Source organism: Phacochoerus africanus, chromosome 4 (genome assembly GCF_016906955.1).
Source record: "Phacochoerus africanus isolate WHEZ1 chromosome 4, ROS_Pafr_v1, whole genome shotgun sequence".
NCBI classification, from domain to species: Eukaryota; Metazoa; Chordata; class Mammalia; order Artiodactyla; family Suidae; genus Phacochoerus; species Phacochoerus africanus.
This window is the reverse complement of record NC_062547.1, coordinates 150,115,580-150,135,311: the sequence shown is the minus strand read 5'-3', so window position 1 is coordinate 150,135,311 and position 19,732 is coordinate 150,115,580. Positions and strand designations below refer to the sequence as shown.

At 48.1% G+C, this 19,732-nt stretch overlaps 1 protein-coding gene across 6 annotated transcripts in view; it reads left to right on the top strand.

Annotated features, from left to right (window-relative positions):
- The window catches only part of SH3TC2 (SH3 domain and tetratricopeptide repeats 2), a 64,854-nt gene that overhangs the window by 31,013 nt on the left and 14,109 nt on the right, over positions 1-19,732 (top strand). For all 6 annotated transcript variants that reach the window (XM_047778996.1, XM_047778993.1, XM_047778999.1 and 3 more), the window contains 5 exons: positions 2,622-2,755; positions 5,417-5,458; positions 5,580-7,277; positions 7,383-7,563; positions 14,348-14,498. In XM_047778996.1, the coding sequence (XP_047634952.1) occupies positions 2,622-2,755; positions 5,417-5,458; positions 5,580-7,277; positions 7,383-7,563; positions 14,348-14,498 (2,206 nt within the window). The remainder of the gene's footprint in view (positions 1-2,621; positions 2,756-5,416; positions 5,459-5,579; positions 7,278-7,382; positions 7,564-14,347; positions 14,499-19,732) is intronic.

The window sequence follows — 19,732 nt, the reverse complement described above, 5'->3', positions numbered from 1 at the left end:
AGCTATCAATGTCGGGATCTCTCTTCGGCTTCCCTGCTTCACACAGGTCCAGAGTCCCATCTCCTGTCCTTGGGTGGCATTATCGGGCCAGTGTCCCTCTGAGAACCCTCAGCATCTCTGGACCAAGGGCCAGTGTCCCATCTGAGAAGCCTCGGCGTCTCTGGACCATCTCCTCTTGCTTACCAGCTTCGCTTTGCTTTCCCCTTTTGTTTTTGGCTTCCAGGAATTTTCTTTTTTTTTTTAAATTTTTTTTGGTCATTTTGCCATTTCTTGGGCCGCTCCCGCGGCATATGGAGGTTCCCAGGCTAGGGGTCGAATCGGAGCTGTAGCCACCGGCCTACGCCAGAGCCACAGCAACGCGGGATCCGAGCCGCGTCTGCAGCCTACACCACAGCTCACGGCAACGCCGGATCGTTAACCCACTGAGCAAGGGCAGGGACCGAACCCGCAACCTCATGGTTCCTAGTCGGATTCGTTAACTACTGCGCCACGACGGGAACTCCGGAATTTTCCTTTTTTTCTTTGAAGTGTTGTTGAAATATTTATTTTTATCACATTTTTCCATGCTTTGTCTGTGTATATGGGGAGAGTAGCCCTGTGTGGAGCAGCCCCGCCTGCTGCACTTCTAGAAGCCCTACCACACTCCTAAGCCCACCTCCATGCCGAGAAAGCCCTGATGGAATTTAGGACTCTTCTGGGACTCTGTCTTAAGTATCTGGGCTTCAGGAAGTTAGCAGATCAGCTGTGATGCAATGGACACGAGCAGACCTCAGCTTTGGTCTGACTTTACCGCTTTCTAGCTGTATTATTCTGAGCATGTCACTAAACCTTTCTGAATATTCATCTACAAATATGGATACAAATACCTGTATCATAGGGTTATTATGAAGAGTAAACTAAATAGTAAACTCAGGTACGCGTTATAACATTTGAGAGTTGTGCAGAAGTTTGCGGTCACGGTATTCTTTTTATCTCGAGTGAGTTTAGACGTAGACTTCAGTTACAGGCTCTCTTGAGGATGGAAGCTCTCACAGCGCTGGCCAGATGCTGGAGGTCAGATCAGAGCGGCGGGGTTCAGTGCGTATGGCGTCAGGGGCCACAGTTACCAGCACACAGCTTAGTGCCAGTTCCTCCGCTAATCAGAGGTGCGACCTTGAGCAGTTCATTTTAGTGGCTAGTTTTCTCACCACTGACTTGCAGAGGCATTTAGCTGAGCTGAACAATGGGTAAGTGGCAGGCACCCCATCCCAGCCCCTCCCTCAGTCTTGCTTAACATAGAGAAATTTCTATCCTGCTTCACCGCTCCCTAACCGCCAGCTTTATTTTTTTGTGACTCGGTCTTTTCCTCTGTAAAAATGGTATAAAAACAGTACCTGCTTCATAGGGCAACTGTGTATATTAAAAGCATTAATAGAGTGTGCTTCATAATAAGTATCCCTCCAAGTATTAGCTGTTATTAACCCTTGGCCTTCCAAACTATTATTACTATTTGAATGAATTTTTATTTTTTAAAAAATTTATTATTCTTCTTCTTTGGACTTTTTTTCAGGGCTGCACCCATGGTGTATGGAGGTTCTCAGGCTAGGGGTTGAATTGGAGCTGTAGCTGCGGCCCTACACCACAGCCACGGCATCACAGGACCTGAGCCTCTGCACTGGATCCTTATGCCGGATCCTTAACCCACTGAGCGAGGCCAGGGATCAAACCCGTGTCCCCATGGTTGCCAGTGAGATTCGTTTCTGCAGAGCCACGACGGAAACTCTGCCAAACTATTTTCGTTTAAAGTTAAGTTAAAGAAATATTAACTGACGTTAAATATTTGGAGCTGAAAGAGATCTTAAGTGTCGTCCACATAGATATTAAACTGGAGGCTTTTTATCTTCTTCGATTCTGAGACACATCTCTAGCGAACAAATTAGCTTTAACCGTCAGTTTACACAATAGAATATACAAAACTCTGTTATTTATAATCATTTCTTCTAGCCTGGGCCCTCCTTCCCCCTCTCTTCCATGCCTTAGCGCTCTTTCCCTCTCTTACCTGCTAGGCCACCGGGAAACTCCTCTCTTTCCCTCTCCAGTGCTACGCGACACTGTTGTTCTGGGTCATGGGATCTCATGTCAACACACCAGATGAAAGGTTCTTTCTGGCCACAGTCAAGAATTTTTCTGTTGTTCCTCTGGAGTGTGTCACCTTTTCTTGAAATAGCCTGTCAAAGAAACATCTTTCACTGTTCCTTTTCCAACCCTTAACATTTCGGGCAGCCACCTCCTATTTCTTCCCTTAAAAATGGGTACCATGTGGTCTCAACGAATGGGTGGGGGTCGGGGGAAGGGCTTTGTTTTTCTTGGGGAATGAAGTTTTAGCAGGAGGGGTGTTTTTCTCACCACTTGGACCTGCTCGGCAGCTCCATAGGTTGGTTCTCCACGGACAAGGTGCTGCCGGCTCTTCTTCCTTGTTGGTATAAAGTAGCTCGTGTGCAGTGGTGGGATAAGGAGTCTAGCTTCAGCTGCGGGCATGTGGGTTGATGGCCTCTCAGTGTCCTTTGCTGCGGCCTAGGATGGAGTGAAGGTGTGTCTGGAACTCGCACTGATCCTTGTCCCTGTCTTTTGCCTCAATACAGGAGCAAGCACTCTGCCTTTTTCAGTGATGAGGAGAGATGCTCTCTGGGGGTCCTGGGAAGTGACAGGACAACTGAGTGTGCCAGCTTCCTCCACGCGCTTGCTCAGACTGACATCGCGTCTGTCTACCGGCTTAGTGAGTGTTGGCTCCTCGGACCCTGTGCCAGCCCAGGCTCCTCAGGATGAAGGGAGTGTTTCTGACCAGGAACAGAACATCTCTAAAGGCCGATCCCACGCACGTGTGGGGGCTCTGGCCACTCCTCAGTTGATGGCCTGGGTCGTGTTTGATTTGTAGCGTTTCCACTTTGGATTTCAGGTGATTTTGGAGTTGGGGGCCTTGCTGCCTAGAAACGATGAGATGTGATGAAATCAACTCAGCTATTGCATGGGAGGCTCAGGAGCCTTCCGTTCTAGTCGTGGAGAAGAAAATGTCCTGAGTTGTGACTGAGTGTCCCCCTTCTAGGGCTGAAGTGGGTCTAGCTCCCCAGTGATAGAGGTGGGACCAGTGAACCTGACAGCTGGAGGGACCCTAAGAGGTGAACCAAGGCCAGAGCAAATTAGTGCCTGTGCTGGGATGGGAACGGCCCTCCTCTGTTCTCTAGTCAGAACAAGCCTTACTTCGCCACGTTGCCCAGAACACAGAAGGACAGTGGACTCTTGGGTGTGTTGACCTTGGGTGGACGGGGGCCTCAGGGCCTCGCCTGGTTCCCAGCAGTGTCTGCACGACTGACGGGGTGAACGCGTGGAGCGCCTTTCCCTCCACTGCGTGCGGGGCCCACACCCGTGGCTTTGTGTGGGGACATGCGTTCATCTGTTGACGGGTCTGAGGAAGGGTTCTCGTTTCTCCTTCTCTTCAGTAATGGCGGTGTTGTGTCCACTCCTGTGTGGCCACATGAGGTGGCACACATTTCATGGGTTCAGCCAGAGATTCTGCACAGGGCCCTCAGGCCCGTTCCCAGGAGCAGAGGTGGGAGGGGAGCTTTTCTCCAGGCCCAGGGTCATTTGTGAGGAGCACCTCACCCAGGCACCAGCACCAGCCCTGGCAGCAGTTTCTCGCCTCTGGCAGAACACACCGCCTCAGCAGGCCGAGCCAGGAATCTGAGGCTGTGGACACAGCCCTCTAGGCAGGAGCTGAGATCTGAAAACCAAGGACTGCTTGGGGTATGCCTTGAAGGCAGGGGGGTGGCTTCAGACTTGGATCCAAGACATCTGCCAACTGTTCATCCAGTGTTTGAGAGAGATCCAGGGGCAGGTCTCAAGGAGCCCATTAGCTCTTACCTGCAGTGCAGGAGTGCAACTCTGCTGGGTGTAGAGCTGTGCCCTATGGCTGCACAGGCTGTCTTGCACCATGGCATCCAGCAGAGGGGGCGTCCTGTTGGTAAATTGCAGCTCCCCCAAGGCCAATGTCTTGTAATTCTTCTGCCCAGAGAAGGCATTTTTTATTTTTTCGTAACGCACGCAGAATTTGTTCTCTCAGTGGGCCTGGCCGGGAGAGAAATGGCTGCAGTAAGACTGGCACATGTTCTTGCTCCTTGAACAGCTGCATGAACAGCTCTCCGGAGCCCAGCTCTTGAGCCCTGCTGTGTTTGGCTGTGGGACCTTTGGGGGTTTCAGATCTCAAGAATCTGCAACAACACTCACAGAAGAAACCTTCCTGAGAGAAGAGCAGGTGGAGACTCGACTTGGGGGGAGCCTGCTGCCGTCAGAGTTGTCATGAGCTCAGGATGAGGCAGCAGTGACTGGCGGTTGCTTCTTTGCCAGGAAGAGGCAGACTCTTCTTTCTTGTGGCCCCGGCCTTTGGAGCAGGATCCTTGCTTTCGCCTTCCCCTGTGGCTGCTTTGGCCAAGGGGTCAGCTTCTTTGCTGCCAAACCCAGGGTCGTCTTGGTTATTACCTTGTCTGTTTACACTTTTGTGATGTTGGGTGGCTGCACCTGAAGTCACCTTGGTCTCCGTGTCTCCTCTCTTCTCTGGCTGTGCCTTTTCGGCCTCCTTCCCTGGCTCCCATCTTCCGGGAAAGGCTGGCATCTCTGGGGCTTCACAGGCCTCCTCTCCCTCTTCCTCCCCTTGCTTTGCCTTCTCTTCCAAATGCCGCTTCTGAGCCTTTGCCCCACTCTTTGTGACCCCTCGTCAGTCCCACGTCTTAATTTGCAAGTCTCCACGTTTCTCCTTGGCCACGGTTCTGTTTCATTCTCTGCTAGAACTCCTGCCAGTACCACAAACTCAGAAGGGCTAAAAGTACTCAGTACTGTCCCTTCTGCCTCCTCCCACCCGGTACTTCAGGCAATGCAACTGAGGAACTGCAGGTGCTGTTTTACCTTCTTTCTTATTTGCGTTTGGTCACCTGTCCTGTCAAATTTGCAAAGCACGCTGTGCAGACCAATCTGTCTCTCGAGTTGCCAGATGATGAGGGAGTGGAGAAAGGACAGGAAGGCTGTACACGTGGGAATAGCAGGCAGAGCCGTGTGCCACAAAGTCACAGACTTGCTGAGAGATTCCATAATCGCCTCTTCCCCGTACCTCTTAGCCTAGAGCTCATGGTTCTAGCTTTTCCCCCTGTCGTTTCCACCTCACTTTCCAGGTGTCAGGTGAGTGGGTTCAACGAGATGGTCCCGTGTCCCTGCAGTTCTGGGGATGATCAGGGCGGCCCTGGCGGGGGACACTGCTCAGTTCCTTAGCGATGGCAGATGGTCTGAAACCTACTGAGTGTGCCGGGGCCATTGGTCAGGGAGCACCCGCAGGTGTAGGCCGGCCAGCCTCGTCTGCCCTGACACACGTCCATCCTTCATCTCTATCCAGGTGGGTTTGAATCAATCCCGAATCTTCCAAATGATCTGAGTGGTGAGTAGAGATCATGCCGAGCCTGACCTCCAGTCCTGCCGGACAGCATCCCGCCCTCGCCAGGAGCTGGCCACCGCGGTTGCAGGTACTTAGGCGTGCTCCGTTCCCCCATCCCTTGCAGAGTCCCAGCCTGAAGGCTTCAGAGAGACCCGGCCTGGTGGATCCTGGGAGCAGTATCAGGCCCTGGGCTCCAGACGTTCCAGCAGTTCCGAGGACTCCAGCCTGGACGAGGAGCTGCTGTCCGCTGCGTCAGACACATACCACCTGCCGGAGCCCGGTGACCTCACTGACCCGGAGCTGCTCATGGACCTGAACACCGGTCAGGAGGAGGGGGAGGCTGAGAACTTGGCTCCCATCCTGGCTTTTCTGGATCACGCGGGCTACGCCGAGCACTTGAAGAGCCTCTACGACGTTCCCTTTTCCTTCCTCACATCTTCGTTTCACAGCTACTCTGAGGAGGACGAGCTGGTGGCCTACCTGGAAGCTTCGAGGAAGTGGGCCAAGCGGAGCCGCAAGACCTGGGCTCACGCCCGGCTCTGCTTCCTCCTGGGCCGGCTGAGCGCCAGGAAGGTCAAGCTCTCTCAGGCCAGGGTGTACTTTGAGGAGGCCGTCCGTGTGCTCAGCGGGGCATTCGAGGACCTGCCCTTGGCGGCCGCCCTGTACATCAACTTGGCAGCCATCTACCTGAGGCAGAGGCTGAGGCATAAAGGCTCGGCCCTGCTCGAGAAGGCAGGTGCCCTGTTGGCCTGCCTGCCTGACCGTGAGTGTAGTGCCAAGAGCGAGCTGGACGTGGTGGCCTATGTGCTGAGACAGGGCATCGTGTCAGGCAGCTGTCCCCTGGAGGCCAGGGCCTGCTTCCTGGCCATCCGATTGCTCCTAAGCTCCGGACAGCATGAGGAGGTCCTGCCCTTCGCCGAGCGCCTGCAGCTGCTCTCTGGCCGCCCCCCTGCTTCGGATGCCACAGCTGCCGTCTTGAGTTTTCTCTATGACAAGAAATACCTGCCACACCTTGCGGTGGCCTCTGTCCGGCAGCGTGCTCCTCAGAGTGCCCAAGGGGTGGCCCTTCCAATTTGGCAGGTGCATCTGGTCCTCCAGAACAGCACCAGGCTCCTCGGCGTCCCTGCTTCGGTCTGGGGTGACGTTTCCGCCCTGGCCTGCCCGGCACTCAGGCAGGCGCTGGCTGCCTGTGAGGAGGAGGTGGATCGGAGCACCCAGAGGGCCCTGTGTCTCATCCTGTCCAAAGTGTACCTCCAGCACAGGTCCCCTGATGGTGCCATCCGCTACCTGAGCCAAGCCGTGATGCTAGGCCGGCTGCTGAGTGAGCACGAAGCTTTTGAGTCCTCCCTCTGCTTGGCGTGGGCCTGTCTCTTGGCCAGCCAGGCAAAGAAGGCTTTGGACATCCTTGAGCCACTCTTACACCGCCTGGAAGAGGCAGAGGGGGCGCCCCAGGAGGGCGTGGTCCACAACCTCCTGGGACTTGCTCTTCAAGGTGAAGGCTGCGTGCACAAGGCAGCCAAGAGCTATCTCCGGGCCTTGAACAGAGCCCAGGAGATGGGGGACGTGCGTAACCAGGCGGTGGCTTTGGCTAACCTTGGTCATCTGAACCTGAAGTCCTGGACTCTGCAGCCAGCCAGGGACCATCTTCTGCAGGCCGTGCAACTCTATGCTCAGCTCCAGGCCAGCATGGAGACAGATATGGAATTAGTACAGGTGCTTCTCTGGTTGGCCCAGGTCCAGGTGCGTGGAAGCCGGCTGGCCAGCGGTCGCGTGTGTTATGAAATGGCACTGCTGTTTGGCTTAAAGCATCGACACCTGAAGAGTGAGTATGTCTTGTGCTGCTGAGATGCCTTAGAGAAAAGTGGTAGAGCGTGTTTTTCTTTGTCCATCTCTGGTCATCTCATCCATGTCCCTGCTTTATACTCAGGTCAGCTTCAGGTCACCAAATCCCTCTGCCATTTCTACAGCTCTGTGTGCCCAAACCCTGAGGCATGCATCACCTACCATGAGCACTGGCTGACCCTGGCTCAGCAGCTCAGGGACCGGGAGATGGAGGGGAGGCTGCTGGAGTCCCTTGGACAACTCTACCGGAACCTAAACACAGCCAGGTGAGTCCAGGCTCAGAGGCTCATCTAAAGGAGAATTTGTATTCTCTTCCCAAGAAGTCAGGTCCGAATGCACAGGGCATGTTTATGGCGTCATGGAAAAGACTGTGGGCTCTGCAGCCACCACACATTGCAAGCCCAGTGCCACCCGTCACTTACTAGCTGTGTGACGTCGGGCACGTTTTTCCACTTCTTCTGCCTCAGCTTCCTCAGCAGTTAGTGCACATGGATGCTTGGAACAGTACCTGGTAGAGAGAAAGGGCTCAGATTCGAAATGTTACCATTACCTGTGTGTTTCCTTAACAGCGCATCACGTGACCGTGGCTGAGGGCACATGATCAGATAGGTGGTAGTTACCCTGAGGACCGTGGAGCCCTCGGGAGGTCTTCGTTACCTGAGCACTGTTGATTTTAGGGAAAGAACACAAATGCATGGAAAGCAGGGGTGCAGAATGTCACAGTAAAAAATTTTGGTTGGAAGCTTACCTTTAAAGTGAAATTGGGAATGATGAAACTAAGTTTATTTTCACCTTTTAGCTAAGAGGCTAAGGTTATAATTGCAGCTATGCTTTAAGTCTTAGAATAAACACACAATGGAAGTGTTAATTTTTTAGCTTAATTGTGTTGACAAAAACTACATAATAGCACAATTAAACATCCTCTGTTTTGTGATTGACATTTCACCTCTCTCTTAGAATGACTCATTTTTGCAAAAATAATACCAAAACTTAACTGTTTTACCCCATGGCTTCTTTTCACCCTCTGATATTTAAGTTATTCTCAAGTGAACTGTCCTGCCATCTCTTGCTAATTTTTACTTTTCTCTCTCTTCTCTGGTCAGATCTGCCTGGTTTTCATTCGCTGATGGCATGGCCTGCAGTTCTGCTCTTTAGCAAGCCTTTAATTGATTCCATTAACTTCTGTGTGGTTTGCAAGATATTTAATTTCACTTTGTGGTAGACTACTATTATAGTATTCATAATTATGATTGACTTCTAATACAGAGCGGGAGAACTTGCTAGTGTTGAGCAGAGAGAGGTAATTGAGGAGAAACTATTGAAATGACCCTTTTTGCCTGTGTAGGTGACCTTGGCACCTGGTCAGTCAGACCACTAATAATCAGATAATGAATCTCTCTCTCTCCCATTCTCTCTCCGCCCGCCGCCATCTCTCCTCTCTCTTGCAAGAATCGCATGTCCTCCAGATCGCCCACTTCCTTTGGTTCCAGGAAGGGAAATTGGGATCCCTGCAGCCTGTGAGGGGACAGGATGCCTGGTCCCAGCCTAACCCAGCTTCTATTCAGAACACCCTAGGAGTTTGTATGGTTCTGGGGCAGAGCCAAAAGGAGGCTTGGATTAATCTTCGAGATGAAATAGTCACATATTCATGAAGAGGCAGAGTGGGAATGGGCTTTGGGAAAGTTGACTTTTAAAGGGACTGGAGTGTGGGTGGCAGGTGTGTGTCAGGTTTATTGCCCCTCCTTTCTGTGTGCAATTCCAGTCTCATATTCACCACTGCTCAGTGATTAATCACCTACCCCACTGCCATCCTCTGCTGAGGGCCTTGCTCCCACCTCCAGCTGTCAAACACCACTGAAATCCTCTGTGTAGAGTGCAGATCCCTTATTGAAGGCAGCGTGAGGAGGCATGTGCTTCGTAGGTAATGAGGGAAGGGGCAGGACTTCAGTTCCTCCCAGAAGTGAGTGGGGAAGTCACAGGCCACAGTTGGGACAGGGGTGCCCAAAACTGGATTAGGGGTCAGGAAACCTGAGCCTGCCACGAGCTAGCAGTGTGTTCTTAAAACAAGTCATTTCTCCTCTTGGTTGCCCCATTTTAAGGTTAAATTAAACGAGGTGCCTTCCAGTTCCAAAACATTGTGTCTAGGACCAGCCAGTTACATTACACTGTGCTGACACTGGCGAGAGCTCTATTCGTGCAGGAATTCCTGCTGCCTCCAAAGAGTCTTGAAATGTGGGGGCAGATTCTTAAAGTTGTGGGGCTTCTTGAGGGCCTTTTAGATCAGAGGCCTAGGCTTTTGGGGTTTTGAGAGACTGCGGGAGCTTCAGAAGGTCTTGACGCAGTGACTGTAAGCCTCCTGTGGTGGACGTCATGTCTAGCACACAGCAGAGAGACATACACATTTGTGTGGGCAGCCAAGTAGTTAATTACTTATCCAGTCCACTAGCTCACAGCCCCGAGCTGAAGCTGTAGGCTGACTTGGCTGCTGGAGAGGGGATTGAGATGGAGAATGAGGGGGTTTGCCTAAGGGAGCCCCCAATTTCTTTGTTCAGCATTCAAGTTAGGAGCAAAGATGCTTGCAAATGGGAGGCAGGCTTTGTGGTTGTCAGTGGCAGTCACAGTCCTGAGGCTGCTGTCAGTGGAACCTCGGAGGCCCTCCCCAGCAGTCTGTGTGTGATGGGCTACAGATAATCAGCTGCAGAGGCTACTGTCAGTGGAACCTCGGAGGCCCTCCCCAGCAGTCTCTGTGTGATGGGCTACAGATAATCAGCTGCAGAGCAGAGTGGTCTTTTCTTCGGAGTTTGAACTGACAAGGAACCAAATAACAGATGGAATATCGGGGATTTCCACCCGAGTCAAAAATAAGGGTTTACCCCCCAAATTATTAAAAATTCTATTATAGTATTTGCTTATGGTAAAAAAAAATTAAACCGATATTGAAAGTTATAGTTGAAAAATAAAAGCTCCCCTTGCAACCTCCCCTTCCTTAACACTTAGAAGTAGCTACTTACAGATTTTGAAATAGCCATCAAGAAATATTCCATACATACAAAATATTTGGAGTTCCCATTGTGATTCAGTAGTAATGAACCCGACTGGTATCCGTGAGTTGTGGGTTTGATCCCTGGCCTCGCTCAGTGGGTTAAGGACCTGGTGTTGCCATGAGCTGTAGTGTAGGTCGCAGACACAGTTGGAATCTGGCGTCACTGTGGTTGTGGCTGTGGCTGGCAGCTGCAGCTCTCATTCGACCCCTAGCCTGGGAACTTTCATATGCCACAGGTGTAGACCTAAAAAGAAGAAAAATAAAATCCGTTCAGCCATTCTTTGTCTTTTGAGTGGAGTGATCAGTCCATTTACACTTAATGTAATTACAGGTAAGGTAGGATTTGTGTCTGCCATGTTGCTGTTTGTTTTCTGCAGTTTGCTGTTTGTTGTATCTTATATGTTTTGAAAAGTCCTCCTTTTCTTTCTTCTTTTGTGGTAAATAAATATTTCCTCTTGTACCACTTTGACTTTGTTGTTATTTATTTTTTCTTTTTTCTGCCCTGTGGCACGTGGAAGATCCCAGGCCAGGGATTGAACCTGCACCACAGCAGTGGTACCATATCCTTAACCTGCTGTGCCAAAAGGGATATCCTGTCATTCTTTTTTACCATGTTTCTTTCAGCTATTTGTTTCTTCTAGTGGTTACCCTGGAGATTATAATTAACATCGTAGTTTAAAATAATTGCAGGTGTTTCCTGGGCATGCACACAGTTTTGCACATGTGTGGTCTTCTAGATTTCCTGGGCCTGTGTTAGAGCTTTTCAAAGCCTCCCATGGATGTTTTTTTTCCCAACTTTCCCTTTTAAAAAAATTTTTTTCTAGCTTCTTGTTTGCTCCAAATGCTTTTATCCTCCACAGGCAGCAGCAGTGTTAAATAATTGCTGCTGATCTTTATGGACAAACACCTCGGAGAAAAGAATGTTTTACACTGAGTGAGCTCTGAGTTAGTGTAAGTAAAATAAGTTCTGTAGTGTGGAGGCTTTCAGGCAACTTCCAAGCAGGTAAAATAGTGACAATCCCCTGGGTATAGAATAGTGGGAAATTCCAGACTCATTTTGCCCCTTCCAGTGGCTGTGAGGCTGCTGGTTTTCCCAGCTACTGTGATTGAGAGGCTTTTAGTTTTCAAGCCTCCAACAGACCTGGGGAGAGAAACTGCCTCTACAGCAAGTTAAAAAGCAACAAACCTGTCTCTCTCTTTTTCTCTTTATGGCCACACCTGCGGCATATGGAAGTTCCCAGCCTAGGGGTGGAATCAGAGCTGCATCTGTGGCCTGTGCCGCAGCCATGGCAACACTGGACTCTTAACCCACTGAGCGAGGCCAGGGAACAAACCTGCCTTCCCAAAGAGACAACATTGGGTTCTTAACCCTCTGAGCCACAATGGGAATAAGAGAACCCGCCGTTTTTAACATGATTTAGCTGTTCTTGAATAAATACTCTTTGAATAGATGCAAACATTTTGTTAATTTCCGGAGTTCTGAAAAAGTTGGCGGTGATCATTTTTGCCTGTGTTCTCATTGCCTTTCTGGCGGATTGAGTTTTGGAGGTCCTTCATTCAGTGATCTGGAAATTGATCCAGATTAGGATTTTTAATCTTAACACTAGAGAATTCTAAGATCTAAGATTCTTATTTGTGTAACTGAGAGTGAGTATAACATCCAGTTTTCCTGCTTTCCCACTAAAACGAGCGATACTGTGAGGAAGATAGGAGGTGCCTTAGGTCAGAGGAAACCTCTGCAGACGTAAAGTGGCTGTCACTTTGCAGACACTCTGTTCATCAGGGAGAACATGATATAAAGCTAGGTTTATTTAGCATGGATAAATCACCAACTCCTACACAGCCTTTGTGAAAAAACAAAACAGAGCAGCCAGCAGACATAGATAAACAGGTGTTTCCATGCACCTGGAGGTGATTACTGTAATGTAGCCTTAAGCTTCCTGGTAGATGAAGTAAAAAGGGGAAAACCATGTGAGGTTCCCACTGTCTGATAAAACAACATAAACAAATGTATCTGTGGGAGCAGATTGTTCCTGGCACTGATTTCTAGGAGGAATTTACTAAGTCAATTTGGATGTAATGGACACATTGTTTCAACTCAACTCCACTCATAGCACTTCCACTCTCATAAAGCTCACAAAGCTCAAAGCCATAGCTCGCAAAGGCAGGTGTCCATAGGCAAGATGGCACCTCCAGAGCCAGGCTTGGAGGGGAGGAAAGAACACTTTCAGCTCAGGGTTGGGAGAATCTGTCAGGGAAAACTTCTTGAAAGTGAGAGCGTTTAAAGGCACCCTTGAGGAAGAAGACAGATTTTGGAGTTCCCGTCGTGGCGCAGTGGTTAACGAATCCGACTAGGAACCATGAGGTTGCGGGTTCGGTCCCTGCCCTTGCTCAGTGGGTTGATGATCCGGCGTTGCCGTGAGCTGTGGTGTAGGTTGCAGACGTGGCTCGGATCCCGCGTTGCTGTGGCTCTGGCGTAAGGCCGGTGGCTACGGCTCCAATTCGACCCCTAGCCTGGGAACCTCCATATGCCGCAGGGGCGGCCCAAGAAATAGCAAAAAGACAAAAAAAAAAAAAAATAGAAGACAGATTTTGCACAGCGGAGAGGGTAAGAGAATACCATTTGGGACCAAGGGAGTAACGATAGCAGTGGAAAGGTGAGGACGTGTTTGAAAGATCACCTGTAGGCTTTAGAGACCAAGTTTGGTGTTTCTCTGGGTGGAGGTACTAGAGGAGGGAGAGGACTCCAGCCTGTCACCTAGCAGGGGCCGTGGAGGTTGTAGCAGGTAGGGCGTTGCAGTGGGCCTCTGGACAGCACCGTCAGCATCCACAGCGAAAATGCTGATTCTCACAGCAGCAGAAGGTGTTCAGAGGACATGCACGGATTACCAACCAATGTGCAATCCCAGGATGACCACATGTGGGAGAAAAGAGTTGTAGAAACTGAGAACTCATGTCAGGCATGATGCCACACAGCAGAGATTGAGCTGGACCTGAAGCTTTAGAAATGAGCAGTGCAGACGCGGACAATGCTAAACACCCTCTGGATTTCTTTACTTACAAAATGGGCTGAGAACTCTCACGGCTTGGGGTCTCTGAGGGTTAAATGAGAGAATATGTACTGAAAATGTGTATACTAATGCCTGGCGCAGGGTCAGCCCCCAGTGAGTGGCAGTTCTTACTGTGGTAACAGGATAGGACACATTAGTGGAGGCTGGGCTCTGGCCAGAGGTCAGACAGTCCTGTAGGCAGGGCAGGGACCTGGGAAGCCCCAACAAGGCTTGGTAGGAGGAAGTCTAGGGAGGCAGGTGTGTCGAGGTCACCTCCCCACAGGCTCCTGGCTGATGTCCAGGTAGGAAGGAAGAAACAAGGACTCAGCCGCAGGGATTGAACTTTGGAGGAAGGAAAAGTGGAAAAAAAAGACTGAGGGTTGAAGAGGACAGGAGACAGCGAAGTAGCAGAGCCCAGGCGTTGCTGGCTAGAAATGCATGAGACTTGGGATCGAGACTGACCTGATGCTGTTTCTCTCGTGCTCTTTACTTCTTTGATGTGGGAGCTGAGCCACACAGAGCGCCTGTAGGTGATCCATGGAGGAGTTGAGGTGCTGGCCATTCCAGGCCAAACTAGTGGCTTATCTGGTAGGTGACAGCACAGCCACTGGCAGACATAAACCCATGGCATGATGAGTGGTGATTGGAAAGAACTGGCAAAGCTAGAGACTGCTTCCCAGTTTTAGACCATGAGGCACTTGTGTTTTATTGGAGTCATGGATCCGGTATAATCGTGGTGGAGGCAGTGGTTATTGGAAAATCCGTACACTTAGGGTCTTGATAGTTCTGTATGGGCGTCTGGGTCTCTGTGGGGCCTCGCTTCCCCGGTGGAGGGGAACATTGACCTTCTTTTTCCCATGGTCATGGTGAGCACAGAGAGCTTCGGTTTCCAGGTGTGCTGTACAATGTCGGGTCCCTTGAGCCTCACACGTTATATGAGTCCATGTCCACCCCTAGGTCCCTCAGGAAGTCCCTCACCTGCATCAAGGAGAGCCTGCGGATCTTCACTGACCTGGGGGAGAGAGACAAGGCTGCCGAGGCCTGGCTTGGGGCTGGCCGACTCCACTATCTCATGCAGGAGGACGAGCTGGTGGAGCTGTATCTGCAGGTAGGCCTCCCGCAGAGCTCATTGGCTGACCTAAGCCGGGGGGAGGCGATCCTCTCCGAGGCCATGGAGGGACACTCAACTCTGGGCTTCTCCCTGGACACAGGGTGAAAACTAGCATGGTCGGGTAGGCTGAATACAAGCAGCAAAGGCCAGTCCCTGAGTCCTCTGTGCACGTGCGAGCTGTCTAAGAGCATGGCAGGAGACTGGCTCAGTTCACCTTGCCAAAGCTTGACACAGACGATGACTTCAGGGTTTTGCTGCAATTCGAGGGAAGGTTGATGTGTGCGGGGTATTCATATTATTATTTTATGATTTTTTTGCTTGCATACCTTTAATATCTGAGGTATAGCACAGTGGAGTGATTAAGGACCTGGGCTTTGAAGACTGACAGGCCTGGATTCAAAGCACTGCGCCATTGATGATGAACTCTGACCTTGGGCTTACTACCTGAACTCTCTGGGCCTCACCTTCTTCATGGGTGAACTTCTCTGCAGTAAAGATTAGGTATAACCCTTGCATAGTAAACATACATAAAGATGAGGTGGTTGGGACCTAGGTATGCTCAATAAGTGGTATTTTGTCATCATCCACACAATACTGACATGATGGATTTACTCCATCCAAAATATGCCTGTGTTCTTTTTTCCTTCCCACTTCTCATTTTCTCCTCTTTTATTCCCCCTTATTTTGTGATTTACACTCACACAAATTCACTTTGACTGAGACTTAATAATGGTTGTATAACATTGATTGAAGGCTTACTATGCACAGGAAACTTTAAGCACATCACATGCCTGAAACAGTTTAATCCTCATTACAGATGCAGCAGGTTTTTCTAATGAAATTCCCCTTTTACAGACGAGGCTCTGGGAGGCTGAGTAACTTGCCTAAAGTGATACAGCTAGTAACTGGTGAAAACTGCACACTGCCCTGGGGTTTTAAGGCTGGAAAAACTATCAAAGAGCAGACAATTCGGTCTTTTTCAAAATTAATTAACTAAATGAACCTTTTATTTTGGGATAATTTAGATTTATGAAAAAGTTGCAAAACATGACCGAGAGCTCCACTCTCCCTGTCACCCAGGTCCCCAGCATGAAGACCTTGTATTACTGTGGCACGTTTGTCACAACTAGTGAGCCAACAGTGATACATTAATATTCACCGAAGTCCAGTCTTTTTTCAGTTTTTTGAAAGTTTCAGGTGCATATTGGAGTTTCCATCGTGGCGCAGTGGTTAACGAATCCGACTAGGAACCATGAGGTTGCGGGTTCGATCCCTGGCCTTGCTCAGTGGGTCGAGGGTTCGGCGTTGCCGTGAGCTGTGGTGTGGGTCACAGTCTCGGCTTGGATCCCGCGCTGCTGTGGCTCTGGCGTAGGCTGGTGGCTGCGGCTCTGATTGGATCCCTAGCCTGGGAATCTCCATATGCCGCAGGAGCAGCCCTAGGAAAGGCAAAAAGACCGAGGGGGGAAAAAAAAAAGCTTCAGGTGTATAGCATAATTATTTGACTGAAATACATCATAAAATGATCATCACAGTAAATTCAGTGACTATCCATCATCTCATATGTTCTTCCATGTAATGAGGACTCTTAGGATTTACTCTAACGACTTTATGTATAACATACTGCAGTGTTAATTATATTTATCATGTTGTACATTATGTCCCCGGTACTTATGTATCTTATAACTGGGAGTTTGTGCCTTTGGCTGCTGTCATCCAGTCCCCCCTCCCCGCATTCCCCACCTCTGGGAACCACAAATATGATCTCATTTTCTGTGACTTTTTGTTTGTTTTTGAAGGATGATTGGCCTACAATGCTATGTTGCTTCCTGTTGCACAACACAGATGTCTATACATTTCACAGTGAAAATGTAGTTATGATACGTTACCATACGAAGACATTACACAGTTATTGACGAGATTCCCCACACTGTAAATATCATACTCTTTTTAAAAATCATTTTTTTCCTTTTGGGGCCTCACCTAAAGCATGTGGAGGCTCTCAGGCTAGGGGTCGAATTAGAGCTGCATCTGCTGGCCTACACCACAGCAACTCAGGGTCCATCCCAGCCACATCTGCAACTTAACACTGCAGCTCATGGCAACACCGCATCCTTATCCCACTGAGCAAGTCCAGGGATCAAACCTGCATCCTCATGGATAATAGTTGGGTTTGTTACCAACTATTATCCATGGAACTGCTTATGCTGTTGTGGTTGGAAGTTTGTACCTCTGAATCTCCTTCACCTGTTACTTTCCTCCCCTAACCCTCTCCCTTCTGGCTACCACCTGTTTGTTCTCTGTTTCTGTATCTCTGTTATGTTTGTCCATTTGTTTTATTTTTTTGGATTTCACATATGTGTGATCATATAGTGCGTCTTCCTCTGTCTGACTTATTTCACTTAGTATAGTACCCTCTAGGTCCATCCGTGTTTTTGCAAATGGCAAGATTTCATTCTTTATCAGATATGTGATTTGCAACATCAGCTCCAAGTCTCTGGTTTTCTTTTCATCCTTTTAACAGTGGCTTTTGAAGAACAAGAAATTTTAATTTGATGAAGTCTGATTTACTAATTTTTCTTGTATGAATCGTGCTCTTGATGTTATATCTAAGGAGTCATGAAGGTTTCTCATGTTTTCTTTGAGAACTTCTAAGAGTTTTTTAGAAATGATTTTTATTTTTTCCATCATAGCTGATTTACAGTGTTCTGTCAGTTTTCTGCTGTATAGCAAGATTTCACACATATACATTCTGTTTTCTCATATTATCATGCTCCACCGTAAGTGACTAGATATAGTTCCCAGTGCTACACAGCAGGGTCTCATTGCTTATCCACTCTGAAGGCAATAGTTTGCATCTACTAACCCCAGATTCCCAGTCCAACCTGCTCCCTTCCCCTCCCCCTTAGCAACCACAAGTCTGTTCTCCACGTCCATGAGTTTCTCTTCTGTGGAAAGGTTCATTTGTGCCATATATTAGATTCCAGTTGTAAGTGGTATCATATGGTATTTGTCTTTTTCTTTCTGACTTACTTCACTCAGTATGAGAGTCTCTAGTTCCATCCATGTTGCTGCAGATGGCATTATTTCATTCTTTTTTTATGGATGAATATTATTCCATTGTGTATATATGTATCTTCTTAATCCATTCATCTGTCGATGGACATTTAGGCTGTTTCTATGTCTTGGCTATTACAAATAGCACTGCAGTGAACACACGGGTTCATGCGTCTTTTTCAAGGCAAGTTTTGTCCAGATATATGCTCAAGAGTGGGATTGCTGGGTTATATGGTAGTTCTATATTTAGTTTTCTAAGATACCTCCAAACTGTTTTCTGTAGTGGTTGTCCCAGCTTACATTCCCACCAACAGTGCAGGAGGGTTCCCTTTTCTCCACACCCCCTCCAGCATTTGTTATTTGTGGACTTATTAATGATGGCCATTCTGACTGGTATGAGGAGATATCTCATGGTAGTTTTGATTTGCATTGCTCTAATAATCAGGGTTGTTGAGCATTGTTTCATGTGCTTGTTGGCCATCCTGTGTATCTTCCTTGGAGAAATGTCTCTTCAGGTTCTTTGCCCATCTTTCAATTGGGTTGTTGGCTTTTTTGTTGTTGAGTTGTATAAGTTGTTTGTATATTTTAGAGATTAAGCCCTGGCCAGTTGATCATTTGAAATTATTTTCTCCAATTTTGTAAGTTGTCTTTTTGTTTTTTTAATGGTTTCCTTTGCTGTGCAAAAGGTTGTCAGTTTCATTAGGTCCTCTTGGTTTATTTTTGCCTTGGGAGACTGACCTGAGAAAACATTTGTAAGGTTGATGTCAGAGAATGTTTTGCCTGTGTTCTCTTCTAGGAGTTTGATGGTATCTAGTCTTATGTTTAAGTCTTTAAGCCATGTTGAGTTTATTTTTGTGCATTGCGTGAGGGTGTGTTCTAGTTTCATTGATTTACATTTTGCTCTCCAGTTTTCCCAGCACCACTTGCTGAAAAGACTGTCTTTTTCCACTTTTATATTCTCGCCTCCTTTGTCTAAGATTAATTGACTGCAGGTGTCTGGGGTTATTTTTGGGTTCTTGGTTCTGTTCCCTTGGTCTGTATGTCTGTTTTGGTACCAGTACCACACTGTCTTGATTACTGTGAATTTGTTTTTTTATTTTTATTTTTTGTCTTTTTGTCTTTTTAGGGCTACACCTGCAGCATATGGAGGTTCCCAGGTTAGGGGTCTAATCGGAGCTGTAGCTGCCAGCCTATACCACAGCTCATGGCAATGCTGATCCTTAACCCACTGAGCAAGGCCAGGGATCGAACCCACGTCCTCATGGATGCTAGTCAGGTTTGTTAACCACTGAGCCACAACGGGAACTCATTGATTACTGTGGCTTTGTAATATTGCCTCAAGTCTGGGAGAGTTATGCCTCCTGCTTCATTTTTGTACCTCAGGGTTGGTTTGGTAATTCTGGGTCTTTTATGGTTTCATATAAATTTTTGGATTGTTCTAGTTCTATGAAAAATGTCATGGGTAATTTGATAGGGATTGCATTGAATCTGTAGATAGCTTTGGGCAATGGCCATTTTTATGATATTAATTTTTCCAGCACAGGAGCATGGAATATCTTTCCATTTCTTGAATCCTCTTTAATTTCCGTGATTAATGTTTTATAGTTCTCAGCATATAGGTCTTTCACCTCCTCAGTCAGGTTTATACCCAGGTATTTAATTTTTTAGGGTGCAAGAAGGTATTTTTGTATTCCTTTTCTAATATTTCATTGTTAGTATATAGAAATGCACCGATTTCTGAATGTTAATCTTGTATCCTGCTGCTTTGCTGAATTCATTGATCAGTTCAAGTAGGTTTTGGGTTGAGTCCTTAGGGTTTTCTGTATAGAGTACCATGTCATCTGCATACAGTGACAATTTTACCTCTTCCAATTTGGATACCTTGTATTTCTTTTGTTTTTCTGATTGCTGTGGCTAGGGTTTCCAATACTATGTTGAATAACAGTGGTGAGAGTGGGCATTCTTGTCTTGTCCAGATTTTAGTGGGAAGGCTTTCATCTTTTCTGCACTTAGTATTACATTGGCTGTGAGTTTGTCATAAATGGCTTTTATTATGTTGAGGTATGTTCCTTCTATACCCACTTCGGTAAGAGTTTTGATCATGAATGATTGTTGGACTTTGTCAAATGCTTTCTCTATCTGTTGAGATGATCATGTGGTTTTTGACTTTTCTTTTG